Source organism: Eutrema salsugineum, unplaced genomic scaffold (genome assembly GCF_000478725.1).
Source record: "Eutrema salsugineum unplaced genomic scaffold, Eutsalg1_0 scaffold_13, whole genome shotgun sequence".
Classification (NCBI taxonomy): domain Eukaryota; kingdom Viridiplantae; phylum Streptophyta; class Magnoliopsida; order Brassicales; family Brassicaceae; genus Eutrema; species Eutrema salsugineum.
The window spans coordinates 5089101-5107340 of record NW_006256885.1 but is presented as its reverse complement, the minus strand read 5'-3'; the positions used below and the strand labels follow the sequence as shown (position 1 = coordinate 5107340).

Sequence of the window (18240 nt, the reverse complement as noted above, 5' to 3'; positions counted from 1 at the left end):
AAAAAGCCCCGCGCAAAGATTAAAGTATAAAACTAATGCTTTGAACCTTGGGAATACAACAATTAGGTAAGGCTAAATACTTTTAGTCTTTTATAGAGAATTTCAACTATATATCGACACACCAATCACACAGTGATTACTGATTCAGTGAGTGAAACTTACCTACAGCAAGTGAATCTTATTGATATTACAAATTGCGAGCCACACCCCATTCAACATTATGGGCCAAAAGGATTGAAGTGTAAAATATGGTCACGAGTCACGACTGATGAGACTCTAACCTCTTGAGAAGCTGGGAAACAACACCCCAGTTAAATCCCCGATACTGAAGCCACCTGATAACTCTAGCTTTACGATTTTCTACAGGCAAGTATCTGCCTTGGAGCCACCGCTTCGACGCCTGAACATAAAGCTGATCCACAGCTTCCTTGGACATCCCGTGCCTCGGTTCTGTTTCTTCATCTTCTTCCTTGCATTGGCCTTTCTCAAAAACAAGCTTTATGGCCGCCTCTGAGTCTTTGTTGCTTATACCTTTCTTAAACAATGCCTGATCCACACACATAAATGCTAGTATCAGAGAACATTGTTATCCTCACCAAAAAATGTGACTGTAACTACTATGTGAATGGGAAAATCATTCTTTTGAAATTATTGTCACCAAACGAAAAGCAAAAGCAGTAATTTGGGTGAGTGAAAAATCCTCAATAGAGAAAAGTGAAAACCTACTTGCTTGATCCGCCTAGGTCCCCAGCTTAAGGAAGACCATCTAGATCGAGAGAATGACTCCGCGTACAAGCTATCGTTGATGAAACCTCTGAAACACAGACAAAAAAGTTGACAGAGACACTTTTTCTCACTCAAGTGTAATCCAGTAAAGTGGATATTGTTACCACAAAGCAATCTAGAAACTTTACATAACGAGGAAAACAAGCATATGGTATGGATGGATCCTAGTTGAAAACAAGGATCGAGAGGAATCTCACCGATGCTGAAAATCATTGATCACTCTGTCAACGATTTCAAGAGGATACTTCTTTCCAATGAGCTTCTTCTTCAGCTCAACTGCTGTATATGCTCTGGGAAAAGCAAAATAAGAAGATAAGAAATCGTACGCACATAGAATAATGAAGAAGAAGATAAATCAACCTTTATTCAACATTTCAAAATGAACCTACAAAACTTCAATGGTGCAAAGCCAACCTTAAACCAAGATAACGAATAGCCATGTTCTCTGCCTCTTGCGTGGTTTTGCAGGCTTCTTTGCTACTCTTTGCCGGCTCAGCTTCCATATGTAATTTGATTTCATCATAAGCTTTTTTGTGTTGTCTCATCGACTTATAACCTCTAGATCTGACATCGTTGCTGCTGTCTTCCAGCTCTGCACAGAAATTAGACAAATATGGGTCTCCGTTAGGCTTGGTTTGGAGATAATACCGAAATCCAAGTGAACTGTAATTTAGGCCACTTGGGATATTATAAAGGCCAAGAAAACCTTTTCAAAACTCAGTATCCACGATAGATTACTAATAGTATCTTTTTTAGTTCCATAGTTTCATCCAAATAGAGACTTCCTAAAGAGTAACCATAACCGAGCTTGCATAATACCTTCTCTAGAGTCATCACAAGACAAGCTCCTGTGCATTCCAGCATCGTTTCTATCCTGCAGGTGCGAACATGTGCCCTCTCCAGCCTCTTTAAAGTCACCCTTCACTTTAGAACCCAATACACTATGATCCCATCTACCAGCAGTTATACTCTTCCCCAAACTCATAACACCTTCATTAGAGTCATCGAAAGACTCATTCATGTAACTTCCAGAACCGTTTTTCTCTTGCGAATCCAAATATATACCCTCTCTAGCCTCTTTGATGTTACCCTTCGCTTCAGATCCCAATATACTATGATCAAATCTACTAGCATATATAACCTTCTCAGAGGTATCAACAGGCTGAGATGTCAATTCTTCGCCAATCTCTCGAGACTTCTTTGGAACATACCGACTCAGTCCCGACGAATTGTAGTCCCGCTTATCTGAACACAAAATTCTCGGCGGCGGCAAGTGTCTCTTCACCCTACAGATATCAGAAGTGAAAGACTGAAGATTTAAGCTATGCCTTACTTATAGGGAAACGTATATGTTCTCATTGGTAAATGGTAATAGTCACAGAGAAAGTAGTGAGAACAGAGAACAAGCTCAAAACGATCAGTACCCAAAAGTGAAGAAGATCAACACTTAGAGCTTCCCAATTACCAGTGGTTTCGAGCTCGTGACTAACACAACCACAATTTCAATTCTCTCCAGAAATATGAAATTTTCCCTCATTTTGGCGATTTTGTAAGCGACGAAGAAAACGGCAGTGTGATAAGAGAAAGACGAATTGAAGAAACAAAAATAATTAACTCACCGTGGAATAATAACGAACACGCGATGTTGAATGCCAATCGATACCCTGAACCCTAGTTTCAACATTGAAATCCCAGCAATCGTCCAAGTACAAAAACCCTAGCTCAAATGCGCGTAGGTCGTCTAGCTGTTAAAAATTTGCTTTGGGGCTGTAGAATCTAATAACTAATTTAGAGGCCATTTTATCTAAAGACTATGGTCTATGTGAAGTGTATTATTCTGGGTATCTGCTAATGATCAACAAGACTTACTTTGTGATGGTTTGGATACTAATCACTACAAGATGAATGCATTGAATAAAGCAGCCGCTAAGTTTTTTTTTATCAAACGCGACCGAACTTTGGTGTACTACGCCAAAAACATAGCATAAACACCGAATATATATATAGCAAGACAGCAAATACATTTATCTAAAATATTTGAGTATTTGCACTTTGTAACAATGAAAAACGTAAGTCTTCTTTAACATGGTGAGAAGCCCACTTTTTGTCCAACGAAACATAGTGAATAAGCCCAGGTTTGTATCACGATGCCTAATAAGACCAAAATCTGCAGCTCCACACTTCCATGTCCATCTCCTTTCTACTACAGGTAAATTTTCTGAAAGTTTCGTCGGTGATCATAGATTTGATCAGTTTACAAAAAAAAAACAAAAAATTCAATTTAATTTTCGACTACAAGTCGTCTCCATTTCACCATATACAAAGCTTGACAAAAATAACAAAATAGTGTATGAAAAAAGAGTAAATGACAAGCCGTCCAAGGTTATAAAAGGCTAGACTACAATTCATTCTGCACTAGCAGATTATTAATTAGTTTTTCTTATTAATTAATGCCAATTAGAGCCTCAATCATCTATAAATCTAGAAAACACAAAAAAAAAAAAATCTAGAAAACACACGCTATAAGTCAAAATCAAAATCTCGTATGTTCAAATTCAATTACTGCACAATTAAATTTGTTTTGCTTGACTCAGCCTTTTAGATAATGCTAGATAGTAATTGACTAGCTAAAGTCTAAAATCAATCCACTAAAAATTAATATACATGCAAATCTAATAGTTCAACAAAAGAAAATACATAAAATTTCTAATTATTTTGAAAAAACGTAAGAAAAGAAAAAATCTGCCACAAATTCTCAATCAAATTTTCACAGCATACAGAACATGGCAATACTTCGTTGACGAATCATCATCACCACAATCACCAAAGTCATCATTCTCACCACCATAACCGCCATTAAAACTAAGAGTTTTAGAATCAAATCCAGTTTTAGGCTTGAAAACGAACAAACCGCTAGACGAACCAGAGGATTCGAACAACCAATCATGAACGTCCCAAAATATCTCCACAGAAACACCATCACTCACAGTCACAACCTCGTTCCCTCTAAATCTCCAATTCAAATTCATGATTCGAATTGCCGGCACACCGTCCACCGTGATCCACATCTCCGGGTCGTTCGGACCAGACAGGGAAGTCTCGATCACCACCTCGTTTTCGCGGCGTGAAGCCTCACCGCCAAAAGACGTGCGCGTGTAGAAAACGCGTTTCCCGTGAACGCGCTCTTGCTTGGAAACCAAGGCAGCTTCAGTTGCCGAGGGTTTTTTCTTTGTCCTCTGGAAAGCTTCGTTCTTTAAGTCCCCGATCGTCAAAACGACAGCGTTTTGGGACACGAGGGAAACGTAGAAGCCAGAGGAAGGTTCGGGAAAGTTTGAGAATTTGGTTTGACGAAAATCCCAGTATACGTCGACCCTTGTGCCGTTTGCCTCTAAGCTCTTTAGACCCTTTTTTGCCCAAAACGAAGAACCCCCGAGATCTATCTTCACCTGATGATGATGATTATTTTGCTCTTCTTTTTTGAGATTCTCGATTTTGATGGTCAAGGAATGTGAAGAGATGGTTTTAGACCAAGTGACGTCTACGTTTTGGGTAGAATTCGCAATTTCAACTACGTAGAGTAACGAGACAGAGCTGGATTGGTTAATCATTTTTTTCGAGGAAACTCGTATATATGATGGTTGTTTATTGAATCTTTATCGGTATAAACGATGCCTGGAAAGCCACAGGCTTGGTCTCGTGTTTGATAATTGTCATTGAATTATTGTTGATTCTGGAGATTTTAAGAATTTGGAAGATTTTTTTTTTTTGCTGACCTGAATATTGTTCGGTGAAACGAACTAAACCGAAGATCTTTGTTTCTTTGTGATTTACTATGAATAGATTGCTCCTTTCTAGAGGAAATCTCTAAGTTTGGATCTTCACGAGTCAAAAACCATCATTTGTAATAGCGTATGACCTGACCTATCTTTAGTAACCTAAGCAAAGCTGTAAGAGAATATTCTATTAATCAATCCATCCAATATAGTAGATGCTTAAATCAATTCAACGTACAAATTAGAGCATGAAAAAACTTCAAGAAAAATAAATATGATAAACTAACTCATAAGCATAAGTCTAGTAATGGAAACAAAGTTGTTATACATCCTATCTAATATACCTATATACAAACATATTTTCGGTAACACAAAATCAGAAATACACGCTCAGATTCACATCTGAAAAGAAAAAAAAAACACAACTAATTTGTTTTATAAGTCTTGGCTGTACTTTTTTGAAGTTGGAAAAAAAAAGGTTTAAATCAATAGTCAACGCCTAATGAATATTATAGGGCCTTCATGGCCCAAAGTATGCTTCGAGACGTAATAAAACGGTGTCGTTTAAGTCAGGCGACATTATTAAACCCTAAGCTTAAAACTTTCAACAGTTCATAAACTTTTCCTTCTGAAGCAGAAGCTAATCAGTTGTTCCGTTCTCCCGCCATCGGTTCCCAATCAAAGAGTCGGGTATTTATTCTAATCTCCTCAGATTATTCGGTTTAAAGCTCTCTAAAAGCTGAATTGATCCTAATTGCTTCAAAATTTCTCGAGAATTTTGTTTTTTTCCAGATATTTACTTATAGTTTCGTCAAATTAGTTTTATTAGGGTACCAAATCGGAGTTATTGGGACTTTAATTGATAAACTAGTGACTCCACATTCATGCTTAGGATGCTTATCGATGTTTTAATTACAGCTAGTAGATTTGAAGATTTCAATGGCAGAGTCTACTCAGATGGAAGTTGAGAGTGTTGAGCCACCATTGCCGATTAAACCAACCTTCAAGCCTTTGAAAGCTCATGAGATGTCTGATGGTAAAGTGCAATTCAGAAAAGTAGCCGTACCGCCAAACCGGTACACTCCGCTCAAGAAAGCATGGTTAGATATCTACACACCGGTTTACGATCAGATGAAGGTCGACATTAGGATGAATCTCAAGTCACGCAAAGTCGAGCTCAAAACTCGAGCTGACACTCCCGACGTCAGTAACCTACAGAAGTCTGCTGATTTTGTTCACGCCTTCATGCTTGGTTTTGACATTCCAGATGCTATCTCGCTTCTGAGGATGGACGAGCTTTATGTTGAGTCGTTTGAGATCAAGGATGTCAAGACTCTGAGAGGTGAGCATTTGTCTCGTGCCATCGGGAGATTGTCTGGGAAAGGAGGTAAGACCAAGTTTGCTATCGAGAACTCGACTAAGACAAGGATTGTTATTGCAGACACTAGGATTCATATCTTGGGAGCTTTCACTAGTATTAAGGTTGCTAGGAGCTCACTGTGCAGTCTTATTATGGGTTCGCCTGCTGGAAAAGTTTACTCCAAGCTCCGATCTGTCACTGCTAGATTAGCTGAATAGTTGTCAATGGCGGAACGTTAACTTGATTTTTGCATCAAAGGAACAACAATTTTTCTTGATTTTTGGTATTTGGGTTGGTTTCTGTTGTCCTTGTTTCGCCATGTTCTAAAGATTTGAAGAAGTGTCTTCTCTCTCTCTATAGATTGTGATTTTGATGTATTCTTATCTGTTGTTTAGTTTAGAGCATTAACAATAAGCGTTTGTGTCACACGAATTTGCATGAATCCCTAAGTGTCAGCTTTTGGAATGAGAAATCAAACACCTGAATTGCATTTTTATAATATCCTTAAGACTGCTTATTCGATATCATAAACAACAACTGGAGAGATGTATTGAAACCATGGTCTTGCAGTTACACCTTTCCTATGTTTTGTAAAGAAGAGCTATAAAAATACAAAAAAAAGGCAGATTGAAAAAAACAAGTCTCTTTAAATCACAATTTGTTGGCCTTTTGGTATATGGGACCAGATTAATTTTTAATCTTCAGCCGCCAAAGAGAAACCCAGCAGCCTGTTCTTCGTTTCCTTCAAACAATCTGAGAGCTTGTATCACTGCTTCGCGGGAGAAGCCTAACTCCACAAGCTTTGCAATCTTGGCTTCAAATTCAGGTCCCTGTGGGTTCCATGATAAATATGATTTTAAGGAATCAAAACAAGTGTGAGGCTAAAAACTTTGAACCTCAGAGTGTTTACCTCTGACGTGTTTTGGCTTGAAGGTTGACTCGTTGGGCTAGCAACAGTGTGGCTCTTCTTCTCTGTAAACCCAGAAGGAGCCTATAGGACCAAAACAGATTAAGAACTTCTTTCCAACTACATAGTTCATCAAAACCAAAGCTAACGGACAAAATGCAAAATTTCTTACAGCTGCTCCAGAGCTAGTCGCTTGATTAGGAACACGTTCTTCGTCCAGGAACCGGGAAGGGATGTCTTTCTCTGAAGGAAACGCGGTTTTTGTCAGGTTAATTGGAAATAAAAGCTAACAAACATAAAGGGGATTTCAAAATAATGATACAAGAGAACTAGCCTTGCAAAAAGGGAACCGAGACCTCTCCTCCTCCGACAGTCAGGACATTCTCCTTCAAATCTATAGTGCACTACACATAGAGAAAGAGAGAGAGAAACGGTTTTACATTTGGTTGAAACACGTACACTAAGTTCAAAATCAAATGATGGAGATGTCACCTGATGCTTGCGCAGCATATCCAGGCCAAACAGGAATTCCATGTTAGGTGAGTCCAGCACCACGAATGAACATGGGTAAAAGTTATTCCCAATCTGCAAGTTTCGAGATTTTCATTTTCATTTGCGAAGAATAATGAAACAGAAGAACAAAGGAAATTTTATTGAGGTGGTCTTTACCTTGATTGGAGCGACATGAATGCGGCCCAATATCTCTGACTGGCCAACACCATGAGCAATACCTTTATAGCGTTGATCCATGAGTCTCAGCAATCTGAAAGTATGAAATTCTAACAAGATTCATGAGTTATTCCATCATTCCTTATTAAAATAAGTTAAGGTGTAAAAGTTACCCGCATCTCTCAGCACAACTCTTGGAAATAATTGTCGATTGTGCACCACTATCAACAAAAGCCTGGAGATGGTGTAAAATGTTCAGAACATAGAGATGATCTAAGGAATGCTCAATAACAGATCTCGAAACGCACTGAGGAACCGTGAAAAATTGAAAACAGATAGTAAGCCGGAAAGAGCTTATATTCTGGTTACCTTTAGAGGTACGCCATTGACCTCCATATCAACATACAGCATTATCTACGGAAATGAGAAAAAGAAATTTCAGGTCTGTGTACAAGAAAGTTATGTTAAGGAATTTCAGAAGCATGAACAGACACGAGCAGACATACCACCCGAGCAAAACCTTCAGGATTATGTTCAAGGGCAGCTTCCCAATTCTCATCAATCCCTTTCTGCTCAAACGTATCAAGACAGGAGTAAAGCTCAGAAATGACATAAAGATAACAAAGTAATAAATATAACACAAGAACCAAAACTAAGTGAGGGAATGTATCAAGGAATCCAAAAGATCTATTTGCGACTAAAGACATGCAAGAGTTCAGTGCATGCAACTTAAGTAAAAACCATTAACCTGTCGAATTGCAGCTTCGATTTTCTTCTGTGCTTCAACATCAAAAGGATCTGCATACAGAAGCGCCTGCAAGGAGGGAAAAACATGAGCAAGAATCCTTTGATAGTGGTATATCTAACTTAATGTGCAGAAAAACTGAGAAGCTAGCAACTCTTTCGAAGCTAATTTTCCTGAAACTCAATTTTTTACAAAAAAAAAAAGAGCTTACGAGTTCCTCCTCCTTCTGACGCTGTAATACAGATCGCTGATGATGCCGTGAACGCAAAACATCCTGTAACTTATTTAAATCGCTTCCAGAAATCACTTGTGCAAGCTCAGGATCTGTCTACAATTCACAACATCAAAGCCAAGGTAACAGAGTCAATAAAACGAGGACAAAGAAGTATATCATAGTTCCAAGCTTAAGTTCTAGTTAGCATCAATTCACACCTGAAATAACTGTCCCATAAGATTAGAATCACCCCGAAGGTGTTGTTGAAAGGCTGCAGGGTTCGCAGCTGACCCATCAGGATTCATGCCCAAATCACTCCTCGCCGCACTACTGAATCAAGCAAGCAGAAAACAAAAAAACAAAAAACACCAATGGTAACTATGATGAATGGTTCAATTGCAAAATTTCAAAATAGAGTAGTAAGAGGCCAATCCATCGTACCCAGATGAGGTATTGGAAACCATCATCAAAAGATCATCATCCTTAACACCCAAGGCACTCAACTTATCGGAATTCCTCATCTCGTTTCCATTATACAACAGCTGCTGCTGCTGAATCGGAACATTCGACTGCTCGTTGATACACAAATAAAGTAGCTTTAAGTTCCAAAAACCCCATATTTTAGCAGAATTTAACAGGTTTTTAGCTATTTCGATCTTTTTTTACACAGTACCAAGCGATACAATTCTAAATGAGAATCGACAAAAGAGATCTGAGATTTCTTACCTCAACCTCGAGTAACGCTTTAACATTCTCAACCTACGAGAAAACAAAACCTAAGGATCAACAAAAGCAGAACTTTCGAAAACGTAGACTAATCAAGGAAAAAGTAGATAAACCCATGAACCTTCATCGATCAATTCGGGAAGTACATTATGGTTTAAGAACCGAAGAATCAGGAAAGTTAGGTTTTTTGAGCAAAAAAAACTTACGGTTTCCTGAGAATCGACATCAAGCGTAATGATTTGTTCACCGGCGGTCATCACAGTGATCCTCATCTTGTAAATCGTCGTCTGTTTGGCTTTTCGGTCTCCTCTTTGGAATCTCTATGTGGCTTCCGAAGTTGGCTTTCCTTCTGGTTTTTAAGTTTACTCTTGTCTTATGGGAGAAGCCAATTACGTATTTACGTTATTAAAATTACCTTCAACAAACCCGCTCTTTGAGTAAGAGGCTCTATCAAGGATAGTGGTTAAATCCCGAAATACCCATGGCTTTTCTGAAAACCCGAAAGTACCCCTGGATCGTTTTAATTGGTTTGGTGGTTTGCCCAATCGTTTTTACGAAAGCGTAAAGTCATATATCCACCAATTTGACATTTGAGATATAGTTTTACATTATTAGATTTAAAAAGAATTGGAAAAAAAAAAATCTAAAGAGAGAGAATGGGGCAAGTATTGGAAGTTTTTCTCTTCTATAAAAAGACTAGAGTGTGAGGTAGAATGTGATATAAAAATCTGACTACAGTAAAAATTTGTAGCAAAAATCATTGAGTGCGACTCGTTTAAAAATCCATCATTGATGATTGCTTGATGATAGTGTTATATCCCGCAAGACAAACCAAGCTCGCAAAGTGCTCAAAGTTCAAACATCTGAGAAAGAGGTTTACGGTTTACCCGGTACGAGAATATTACTTTTTATTGTCATCGAGAATCTTACTTTATTGTGTAAGATAAGAATAAGAATTGTTCAACTTTTAGGCATCCTTTTTTGGTGATTATCTGAAATAAATATGGTTTTAACTTTTTGCTCAAAAGCTGCGAGCTACATTAACTTGCAAGAATTATGACGAATACGAATTATAGACGTTACTTATTTGTGCTTATCTAAAATAAATACAATATTGAAAAGAAAAGAAAAACAAATCAAATCAATCATTAAGGTCAAAAACTAAATCTGATTAACGAAACATAATTAGAATGAACAAGGAATCAATGTGAGGTGTTTGCGGAAACGTAAAACAACAACGAAAATCAAAACCTAAGAATCGATATATCCAAATTCGAATCCAACACGTTCACAGGAAAACGCCGCCGATTCGAAAGCATTAAGAACACAGTTAGCTAGTTATTACCGGCGGGAGCTGGAAAACCGTAACCGCGACGCCCAAGGGCTCCGCCGCCGCAGCCGAATCTCGGATCGCATTGGAGATGGACGGAATTTTGGACCTTGTGGAATCCATCCTTAAAAACTCCGAATCCGAATAGAAACCCAATCGCGATCACCACCAGAAGCAAACACGTGCACAACATGCAAATCCGTCCGCAACACATCTTTTTTTTTTGGTTGTCTTCCTCTGATTCTCTTCTTCCTTGTTTGAAATTTGTCGCCGGAGATTCCGAGATTCGTCTTCGATTTAGGTTGAACAACTCTGCTAATATAAGATATGAGAGAGTTTTTGTTTGTTGGGTTTTGTTGGCGAGAAACGCGGAGAGAGGGAGAGACGTCGAAGAGAGGATAAATTTAGTGGGGGGAGAAAGGGAGATACATATAAAGAAGAGATTGTGCGCGTGTGGGACGTTACGCCTATTTCTTAGCTTTTAAAGCTAATCAAAAATCTACTAATAAACTATCTGGACAACGGTCTCCTTATATACATTTTCTTTCTCGATTTAGGTTTCTTGATAGATATTGTTAAAAATAAATAAATAAACATGGTTTCCCTTGATAAGAGCTCTAATCTCTATCATTAGTAAAAAGATTTAACTCTGAGACTATGTTGGGCCCTACTGTTTAGGCCCATTAATGATTATGAGATTATATTGGGAATGATTGCACTACCACCTACTCTCATAGAGGTTGATCGATAGTGGAGTGAAGAAGCTGATTGGTATGTGTTGTTGATACATATGCAAACTTGAGTGTTATTTCGTGGGATGAAGAACTTTTGGCTTCGTATCCGATCTTGAGAGCCTTGATGAAACATGAAGATCGTGTATGGATTATATGTATTTGATCGTGTATTTGATCGTGTATTTGGTCTACTCTAACTTGAACCAAAAACCGTAATTTTGGGTCAGTTCGGTTCGGTTCGGTTCGGTTCGGTTCTACTATAACTTGAGATGCCATTAATAATGTTGCACAAAGCAAAATCTGAATATATATACAGAAGCGTCCTCATATTTTAATTAAATATGTGATTGTCACCCCTTAACTTCTTTCATCGAGAGAAAAGCAAGTCTTCAAAAGTTCTTTAGCTGCTCTCACTATCAAGTCGTAATCGTCTCTCTCGTTTCTATTCTTGCTTTTCGCGCTCTTTCTCTCACTCTCTCTCTCTGTATGCGACTTTCCGTTTCTTCAGATCCGCCGACTCTTTCTTTTTGTGGAATTTTTTTGGTAGGACTTCTACACTCAAATACACTCTGTAGCAATCGATTTCGTAAACCCTAGATTTGAATCTGCAAAATCCATGGCGTCTTCACCTGGTAATACTAACCCTCACAATCCTCCTCCGTTCGATCTCAAGAATATCTTAAAACCGTCATCGAATCCTTATCCATCGCCGCCGGCATCTTACCCTCCGCCTACAGGCCCTTTTCTTCAGAACCAGTACAATCAGCAGCTCTATGTTCCGCCGAGTATTGCCGTCCAACCATCTCCGGTGACTCAGACGAAATATCAGCAACCGGAGATGCCTTCCACTTCCTCCGCAACTAACTTGCAACCACAGAGAACACTATCTCATCCCACGCAACCTCTAAATCTCCAATCGCCCCGTTCCAATCACAATCCTGGACCGCAGATCCTCGCTCTCCTCAACAATAACAACGGCGGAGGCGCCATGGCCAACCAAGAGCCGTCGCATCAGCTCCCTGTAGTGAATCCGCACGAGATCGCTCGGTCATTTCCTTCAGGTCCTATTCGTGTCCCGAGCTGTAAGCTGCCCAAGGGAAGGCGATTGGTTGGTGAACACGCTGTTTATGATGTTGACGTGAGATTACATGGAGAGATTCAGCCTCAGCTGGAGGTGACTCCGATTACCAAATACGGGTCGGATCCTCAGCTCGTCTTGGGTCGGCAAATCGCCGTGAATAAGGTCTACATATGCTACGGATTGAAAGGAGGAAACATTCGGGTTCTCAATATAAACACAGCATTGAGGTCTTTGTTCAAAGGCCACTCTCAGGTTGTTTTCCAACTCTTCAATTCGTTACTTATTTAGTAATTTCCATCTGGTTTTAACTACGTGATTGTGTCCAGAGAGTGACGGACATGGCTTTCTTTGCCGATGATGTTCATCTTTTGGCTAGGTAATGTTCTGAAATTGTTGTGTAAATAGGCTTTTCTACTCTATATGAAGCGCATTCAACTCTTCTGTCTCTTTTTTTGGGTTTAAATTCTTCTATTTTGGGGATTTCATTTATCTTAACGTCTATTTTTATTTGACTTCTTCCAAACAGTGTAAGTCTAGATGGGAAAGTATTCGTGTGGCAAATTTCGGAAGGGTCTGAGGGAGATGATCAGCCCCAAATTACTGGAAAGATAGTTGTTGCTCTTGAGATATTAGGAGAGGAAGAAATCAAACATCCACGTATTTGTTGGCACTCCCACAAACAGGTACTTAAACATATTTCTGTTCCCATGGGAAGTTGCTTCTTTTTCAATTTACTCTCTGCTGTGTCTTATACACTCTGGTTGCGTAAAATCAAATTTCAGGAAATTTTGGTGGTTTCAATTGGTAAACATGTGCTGCGAATTGATACTACCAAAGTTGGCAGAGGTGAAGTATTCTCTGCCGAAGCACCTCTCCAGTGTCCCCTTGATAAACTGATTGATGGTGTCCAGATTGTGGGGAAACATGATGGAGAAGTTACCGATTTGTCAATGTGCCAATGGATGACCACGCGCCTGGTTTCTTCTTCAGTTGATGGCACGGTTTGTGTTTGTTCTTATCAATTTCTTTAATCGAATCCTCCACTTTTCGTCAACTTCTTTTCAAAACCTTTCTGAAATTGATTTGATCTAAAGAACTGAAATTTGAAGTGATTCCGATGCTTAATTTAGTTTGGTTCTGCTAGCTGATTCTAAATTGAAGAGGTTTGCTAAGCTTCATCTTGTACTTGCACTGTGTATCGTTTGTTCTCAACAGTTGGTATATTTGCAACAGTTGGTATTTTTCTGTGCGTGAGGCTTATTCCTCTACATAATACCAACAGGTTAAGATATGGCAAGATTGTAAAGCTCAACCAGTGGCAGTTTTGAGACCTCATGATGGCAACCCGGTCAATTCTGCCACATTTGTTACATCACCTGAGAGACCTGATCACATCATACTTATCACGGGGGTAGTTTTCTTGAATTAATATTACCAACTTTTCACAGCCCTATCTTATGCTAAATGGCCCTGCTGTGTTGATATTACTTTTTATATTGTAGCCTCCTTTTCTGCTAAGTTGCTGACTCTGTCAGTGTTGGCAATGGTCTTCTCGCAGGGTCCTCTAAATCGAGAAATGAAAATCTGGGTCTCAGCTGGGGAAGAAGGGTGGCTCCTAGCAGCTGATGCTGAGACATGGAAGTGTACCCAGACACTAGACTTGAAAAGTTCAACTGAGCCACGAGCTGAAGAGGCCTTTTTTAACCAAGTAATAGCATTGTCTGAAGCAGGCCTCCTTTTAATTGCAAATGCGAAAAGGAACGCCATATATGCTGTGCATTTGGACTATGGTTCTTGTCCAGCTGATACACGGATGGATTACGTATCCGAGTTTACAGTCACTATGCCTATATTGAGTTTAATAGGGACAAATGACCCTCCAGAAGAACCCATTGTTAAGGTTTATTGTGTTCAGACTCTAGCAATCCAGCAATATACATTGGACCTATGCTTGTGCTTGCCACCTCCTATAGAGAATGTGGGTTTAGAGAAGTCAGAATCATGTGAACTGAAGCCTACAGAATTACTTTCGGTTGATTCAGTGCCTAAACCAAATATTCTAGTGAATAGATCTGAAACTGCTTACACGTCGAGTTTTCCAGCGGCATCTGCATTAGGAGAGGCCACATCACCAGCAATTGTTTCATCCAACCGTGATCATAAAACTTCTAGGCTGCCATCTGAGACTAGTGATGCAGGTTCTGCGTACGCTCATGCACCCCAGCTTCCTCTAAGTCCGAGACTATCAAGTAAACTTTCTGGCTATCACACTCCTGTTGATGCTATTGATCAAGTATTACCTCGTCATGAGCTCGGTGGCAAAGCACCTTCTGCTGATTATACTGTTGATAGGCAAATTGATGCTGTTGGAGAAAGAAATTTGGATGTGTCTCCTGTTTTAGAAAGCTCAAGAAGCAAGGACAAGAATGTTACAGCTGATGATGATGTTTCTGGGATTCGAAGCCCGACAGCTTTTTTCACACACCCCATTCATCTTGTAACTCCTGCACAGTTATTTATGGGTGCTTCATCCACTGAGGCCTCCATTAGTACTGAAGAGAAGAGAGAAAAAGATGCAATTATTCAGGATGTTAAAAACGATGCAAGAGGCACTGAAGTTGAGGTGAAAGAAGTGGGTGAAGCGTCGACACAGAATGGTGAAATTTACAATCTTGAAGAAACTGGGAATCACACTTCAGAAAGTAGAGATAAAAAGTTTTGCTCACAGGTTTCGAATCTCAGCATTGAGATGGCAAGAGACCATCATCCTATTGCAGAGGAAACTTTCATTCCAGAGAACTCTATGGCTTATGGACTATCTTTACAAGCTGGGGATGAAAGTGGCCTTGACTCAAGAGTTGTGTCTGCAAAGCTTCCCGAGTCGGTTTCATCTAGTGGGCTTCCACAGTCGGCAGCTCCAAACAGCAAAGGGAAGAAACAGAAGGCCAAAAGTTCACAGGGTCCCGGTTTGTCTTCTACATCCTCAAATGTTGCCAATCTGGCTGACTCCTACAGTGAGCAAAGCCGGAGCTTAAGTCATCCCATGACAGATTCACATCCTCAAATCTTAGCTGTGCAAGAAACATTGAATCAGGTGACATGCTGATTTTGAAACATACCCTATTGCTTAACAGTATCAGTTTTTGTATCTTGCATCATTTCACCGATTTGCTATTAACCTTGTTGCTACGTAAATTTGGCATAAAACAGTGTTTTTGTCGCATTCGTTTTAAATACAAGCTGTTAAAGTTATACATAACTGGCATTTGTCGTGATTGGTTAGTACTTTCTTCATAAGACGTTCTTTGGTCAAACAAAAAAAAATTGCTGACTTGAAACATTATTTTCTTCCAGATAATGGTTTCGCAGAAGGAGATGCAGCGACAACTATCAAATGCTGTCAATGGCCCTATCAATAAAGAAGGTAAAAGGATAGAAGTGGCTCTAGGTAGAATGATTGAGAGATTCAGCAAGTCGAATGTTGATGCTCTATCGGCTCGTTTACAAGAGGAGACTGCTAAAAATGAAAAGGCATTGCATGACCATGCCCAGGAAATCGTGAATGCAGTGACAAACTTCATGAGCAAGGAATTAAATGCCATGTTTGAGAAAACGATTAAGAAGGAATATGCTGCAATTGGTCCAGCCATAGCACGTGCAGTAACACCAGCTATTGAAAAAACTGTATCTTCTGCAATCACAGAGTCCTTCCAGGTTAGTAATTTACTAGAAATTTATAGCTGATTCATGAGAAGATCCATATTGATAAATAAAACTATTTTGTCTTTTGTGCAGAGAGGAATTGGTGACAAAGCAGTTAATCAGCTTGAAAAATCGGTTAATTCAAAACTTGAAACAACGATAAACAGGCAAATTCAAGTCCAATTTCAGACCTCTGGCAGGCAAGCCCTCCAGGTAAAAAATTCGATTTGTTTACTAGTTTTATGATGCATTGTAAACGTATATACGATTCTTGTGCACATAATTTCAGCTGCTCAGCGAAAAAGGAAGCTAATGTCGTAAATACTTTTGCAATTTATATACTTCAGGATGCTCTTAGGTCGAGTCTGGAGTCCTCAGTCATACCTTCGTTTGAGAGGTCATGCAAGACCATGTTTGATCAAATGGACTCCGCCTTTCAGAAAGGTATTGCTGAGCACACAAGCGCAGCCCAGCAACAGTTTGACTCTGGACACTCCCAGCTTGCTCATACTTTAAGGGTATGATAGAAAATGATCCTTGTTCCAGAACTGCTACGGTTGCAAATTCCAGTCGTTTTTTAACTCTTTCTAAAGTTGCTACTCGTTTGAGTTTGACAGGAAACCATTAATTCTACGTCGTCAGTTGCCCAAGCCTTAAGTCGTGAATTAGCCGAGAGTCAAAGGAACCTCTTAGCTCTTGCAGCTGCTGGAGAAAATTCTGGTGGGTCAAACCCCTTGATTACTCAACGAAGTAGCGGATCTTTGGGTGGTCTTCTTGAAAAGGTTTGCACATATCCGGAATAAATTACCATGAATCCCAAACCGATGTGGTCTATTCGTAATGCCTGTTGTTTCAGGTTGAAGCACTTATGGACCCAAGAGCTGAACTATCCAGCCTGATATCTGAACGCAAGTATGAAGAATCGTTTACCTCAGCTCTACAGAGAAGCGATGTCTCTATAGTTTCATGGCTCTGCTCACAGGTGAAATTTGGTTTAGATTACACATATTAAAATCTGATAACCATTAGTTTTTACAGAAAGATCTCAGGACATTGGTTTTTGTGCTAATTCAGGTGGATCTTCATAAACTACTGGCTATGAGTCCGCTTCCGTTGAGCCAAGGCGTGCTTCTGTCACTGCTACAACAGCTAGCTTGCGACATCAACAAGGATACGTCTCTTAAGCTTGGTTGGATGACTGATGTGGTTGCGGCCATAAACCCATCAGACCAGGTGATTGCGGTCCACGCTCGACCAATCTTTGAACAAGTCTATCAGATTCTGCACCACCACCGTAACGCTTCAGGCAGTGACGCCTCTGCGATCAGACTTATAGTGCACGTCATCAACTCCATGCTGATGAGCTGCAAATGACACAACACTCACTATCTCTCTCTTGTTCACACAACATAGGAGAAAACAAAAAAAAGAAAACAATTTCTGTATCTACTTTTTAAGATTTTTTTGTTGTTTTTCTTTTGCCTTTCAATTTTTTTTTTTGTTTTGTAAATGTAAAATCTCGCTGTTTCTACGTCTATATTGTTGAGAAGATTCTAGTGGACTTTTAGAGGTGGATCCATGCCTAATGATACGGGTCAAGCGACACTTTTACAATTTTAATATTCATGTTTAACCTCTTGTAATATATCAAAATTGTAGTATATTTCGTTGCATTGCATCCACTTAAACGATTTTGTTGAATTTCAAATAGATAAGATTTTTCTGTAACAAAGAAGAAGTCAGATAAATAGGAAAAAAATTCAATTTTACTACGATATATAACTTCTTTCTAATTTTTAGTTGAAAGAAATTCTCTATATTCGATCAACTTATTTATTATTATACACAAAAAAATTAAGGATTCATTGGGTAGGTGAATATGGTCCAGTTTCACATTAAACAGAGAAATTGAGGATTTACGTAGCAAAATCCGAATTGTTTTGTTTGGTACTGTTCCTTGATTATGTTGCGTTAGCATTTGAGATATGGAGCTGACTATTCTTGGATCTTCTTCTCCTTCAACAAAGGTATGGTGACAAGGAAAAATGCACAGGTGCAGTTAAAACAAGTGAGTACACCAAAGGAACGATTCGGGGGATTTCGTGGACTGAATATATAAGGCCCAATATCGGAAAGTAAGCCCCAAACACAAAATTGAATTTATACAGAAGCCATCCTCATATTCTTATAACGAACACGATTATCACCCCTAA

At 39.2% G+C, this 18240-nt stretch overlaps 6 protein-coding genes across 7 annotated transcripts; 2 read left to right on the top strand and 4 right to left on the bottom strand.

Moving 5' to 3' along the window:
* Window positions 1-62: 62 nt before the first annotated feature.
* On the bottom strand, window positions 63-2746 carry LOC18025377. Its single transcript, XM_006407183.2, has 6 exons — window positions 2406-2746; window positions 1606-2072; window positions 1201-1378; window positions 984-1076; window positions 727-814; window positions 63-547 (listed from the first exon to the last, which is right to left on the bottom strand). The coding sequence occupies exons 1-6, from the start codon at window positions 2468-2470 to the stop codon at window positions 260-262; spliced, it is 1179 nt and encodes a 392-aa protein (XP_006407246.1). The 5' UTR covers window positions 2471-2746; the 3' UTR covers window positions 63-259.
* A 799-nt stretch (window positions 2747-3545) lies between these two features.
* LOC18025376 lies at window positions 3546-4394 on the bottom strand. The gene has a single exon (XM_006407182.1). It carries the CDS (start codon window positions 4392-4394, stop codon window positions 3546-3548), a length of 849 nt encoding a protein of 282 aa, XP_006407245.1.
* Window positions 4395-5179: 785 nt separating this feature from the next.
* On the top strand, window positions 5180-6418 carry LOC18025375 (RNA-binding protein pno1). The gene is made up of 2 exons (XM_006407181.2): window positions 5180-5249; window positions 5478-6418. Exon 2 carries the CDS (start codon window positions 5499-5501, stop codon window positions 6135-6137), a length of 639 nt encoding a protein of 212 aa, XP_006407244.1. The 5' UTR covers window positions 5180-5249; window positions 5478-5498; the 3' UTR covers window positions 6138-6418.
* Window positions 6419-6443: 25 nt separating this feature from the next.
* Window positions 6444-9550, bottom strand: LOC18025374 (DNA damage-inducible protein 1). Of its 2 annotated transcripts, none has more exons than XM_006407180.2 (15): window positions 9387-9550; window positions 9181-9213; window positions 8896-9023; window positions 8673-8784; window positions 8452-8568; window positions 8244-8309; window positions 8002-8064; window positions 7865-7909; window positions 7669-7730; window positions 7496-7589; window positions 7319-7411; window positions 7161-7230; window positions 6999-7069; window positions 6830-6910; window positions 6444-6749 (listed from the first exon to the last, which is right to left on the bottom strand). In XM_006407180.2, the coding sequence occupies exons 1-15, from the start codon at window positions 9450-9452 to the stop codon at window positions 6621-6623; spliced, it is 1230 nt and encodes a 409-aa protein (XP_006407243.1). In that variant the 5' UTR covers window positions 9453-9550; the 3' UTR covers window positions 6444-6620. The 2 variants fall into 2 exon arrangements, with proteins under 2 accessions (XP_006407243.1, XP_006407242.1); XM_006407179.2 differs by having other exon boundaries at window positions 8673-8781.
* A 711-nt stretch (window positions 9551-10261) lies between these two features.
* On the bottom strand, window positions 10262-10950 carry LOC18025373. Its single transcript, XM_006407178.2, has one exon. It carries the CDS (start codon window positions 10722-10724, stop codon window positions 10515-10517), a length of 210 nt encoding a protein of 69 aa, XP_006407241.2. The 5' UTR covers window positions 10725-10950; the 3' UTR covers window positions 10262-10514.
* Window positions 10951-11614: 664 nt separating this feature from the next.
* On the top strand, window positions 11615-17578 carry LOC18025372 (enhancer of mRNA-decapping protein 4). The gene is made up of 12 exons (XM_006407177.2): window positions 11615-12577; window positions 12652-12701; window positions 12852-13008; window positions 13108-13326; window positions 13608-13736; window positions 13884-15419; window positions 15680-16039; window positions 16121-16240; window positions 16375-16545; window positions 16645-16809; window positions 16884-17009; window positions 17102-17578. The coding sequence occupies exons 1-12, from the start codon at window positions 11861-11863 to the stop codon at window positions 17399-17401; spliced, it is 4050 nt and encodes a 1349-aa protein (XP_006407240.1). The 5' UTR covers window positions 11615-11860; the 3' UTR covers window positions 17402-17578.
* Window positions 17579-18240: the final 662 nt, after the last annotated feature.

Bases quoted from the DNA above. Each gene is read 5' to 3' on its own strand.
- LOC18025377 (XM_006407183.2), bottom strand. From the start codon at position 2,470: ATGTTGAAACTAGGGTTCAGGGTATCGATTGGCATTCAACATCGCGTG. The intron at 1,077-1,200 runs GTTGGCTTTGCA...TGCTTTTCCCAG, and splicing joins ATTCGTTATCTTGGTTTAAG to AGCATATACAGCAGTTGAGC. The intron at 815-983 runs GTGAGATTCCTC...TCTGTGTTTCAG, and splicing joins ATCAATGATTTTCAGCATCG to AGGTTTCATCAACGATAGCT.
- LOC18025376 (XM_006407182.1), bottom strand. From the start codon at position 4,394: ATGATTAACCAATCCAGCTCTGTCTCGTTACTCTACGTAGTTGAAATT.
- LOC18025375 (XM_006407181.2), top strand. From the start codon at position 5,499: ATGGCAGAGTCTACTCAGATGGAAGTTGAGAGTGTTGAGCCACCATTG.
- LOC18025374 (XM_006407180.2), bottom strand. From the start codon at position 9,452: ATGAGGATCACTGTGATGACCGCCGGTGAACAAATCATTACGCTTGAT. The intron at 8,785-8,895 runs GTACGATGGATT...TGCTTGATTCAG, and splicing joins GTTTCCAATACCTCATCTGG to TAGTGCGGCGAGGAGTGATT. The intron at 6,750-6,829 runs GTAAACACTCTG...TGGAACCCACAG, and splicing joins CAAGCCAAAACACGTCAGAG to GGACCTGAATTTGAAGCCAA.
- LOC18025373 (XM_006407178.2), bottom strand. From the start codon at position 10,724: ATGTGTTGCGGACGGATTTGCATGTTGTGCACGTGTTTGCTTCTGGTG.
- LOC18025372 (XM_006407177.2), top strand. From the start codon at position 11,861: ATGGCGTCTTCACCTGGTAATACTAACCCTCACAATCCTCCTCCGTTC. The intron at 12,578-12,651 runs GTTGTTTTCCAA...GATTGTGTCCAG, and splicing joins TGTTCAAAGGCCACTCTCAG to AGAGTGACGGACATGGCTTT. The intron at 15,420-15,679 runs GTGACATGCTGA...ATTTTCTTCCAG, and splicing joins TGCAAGAAACATTGAATCAG to ATAATGGTTTCGCAGAAGGA.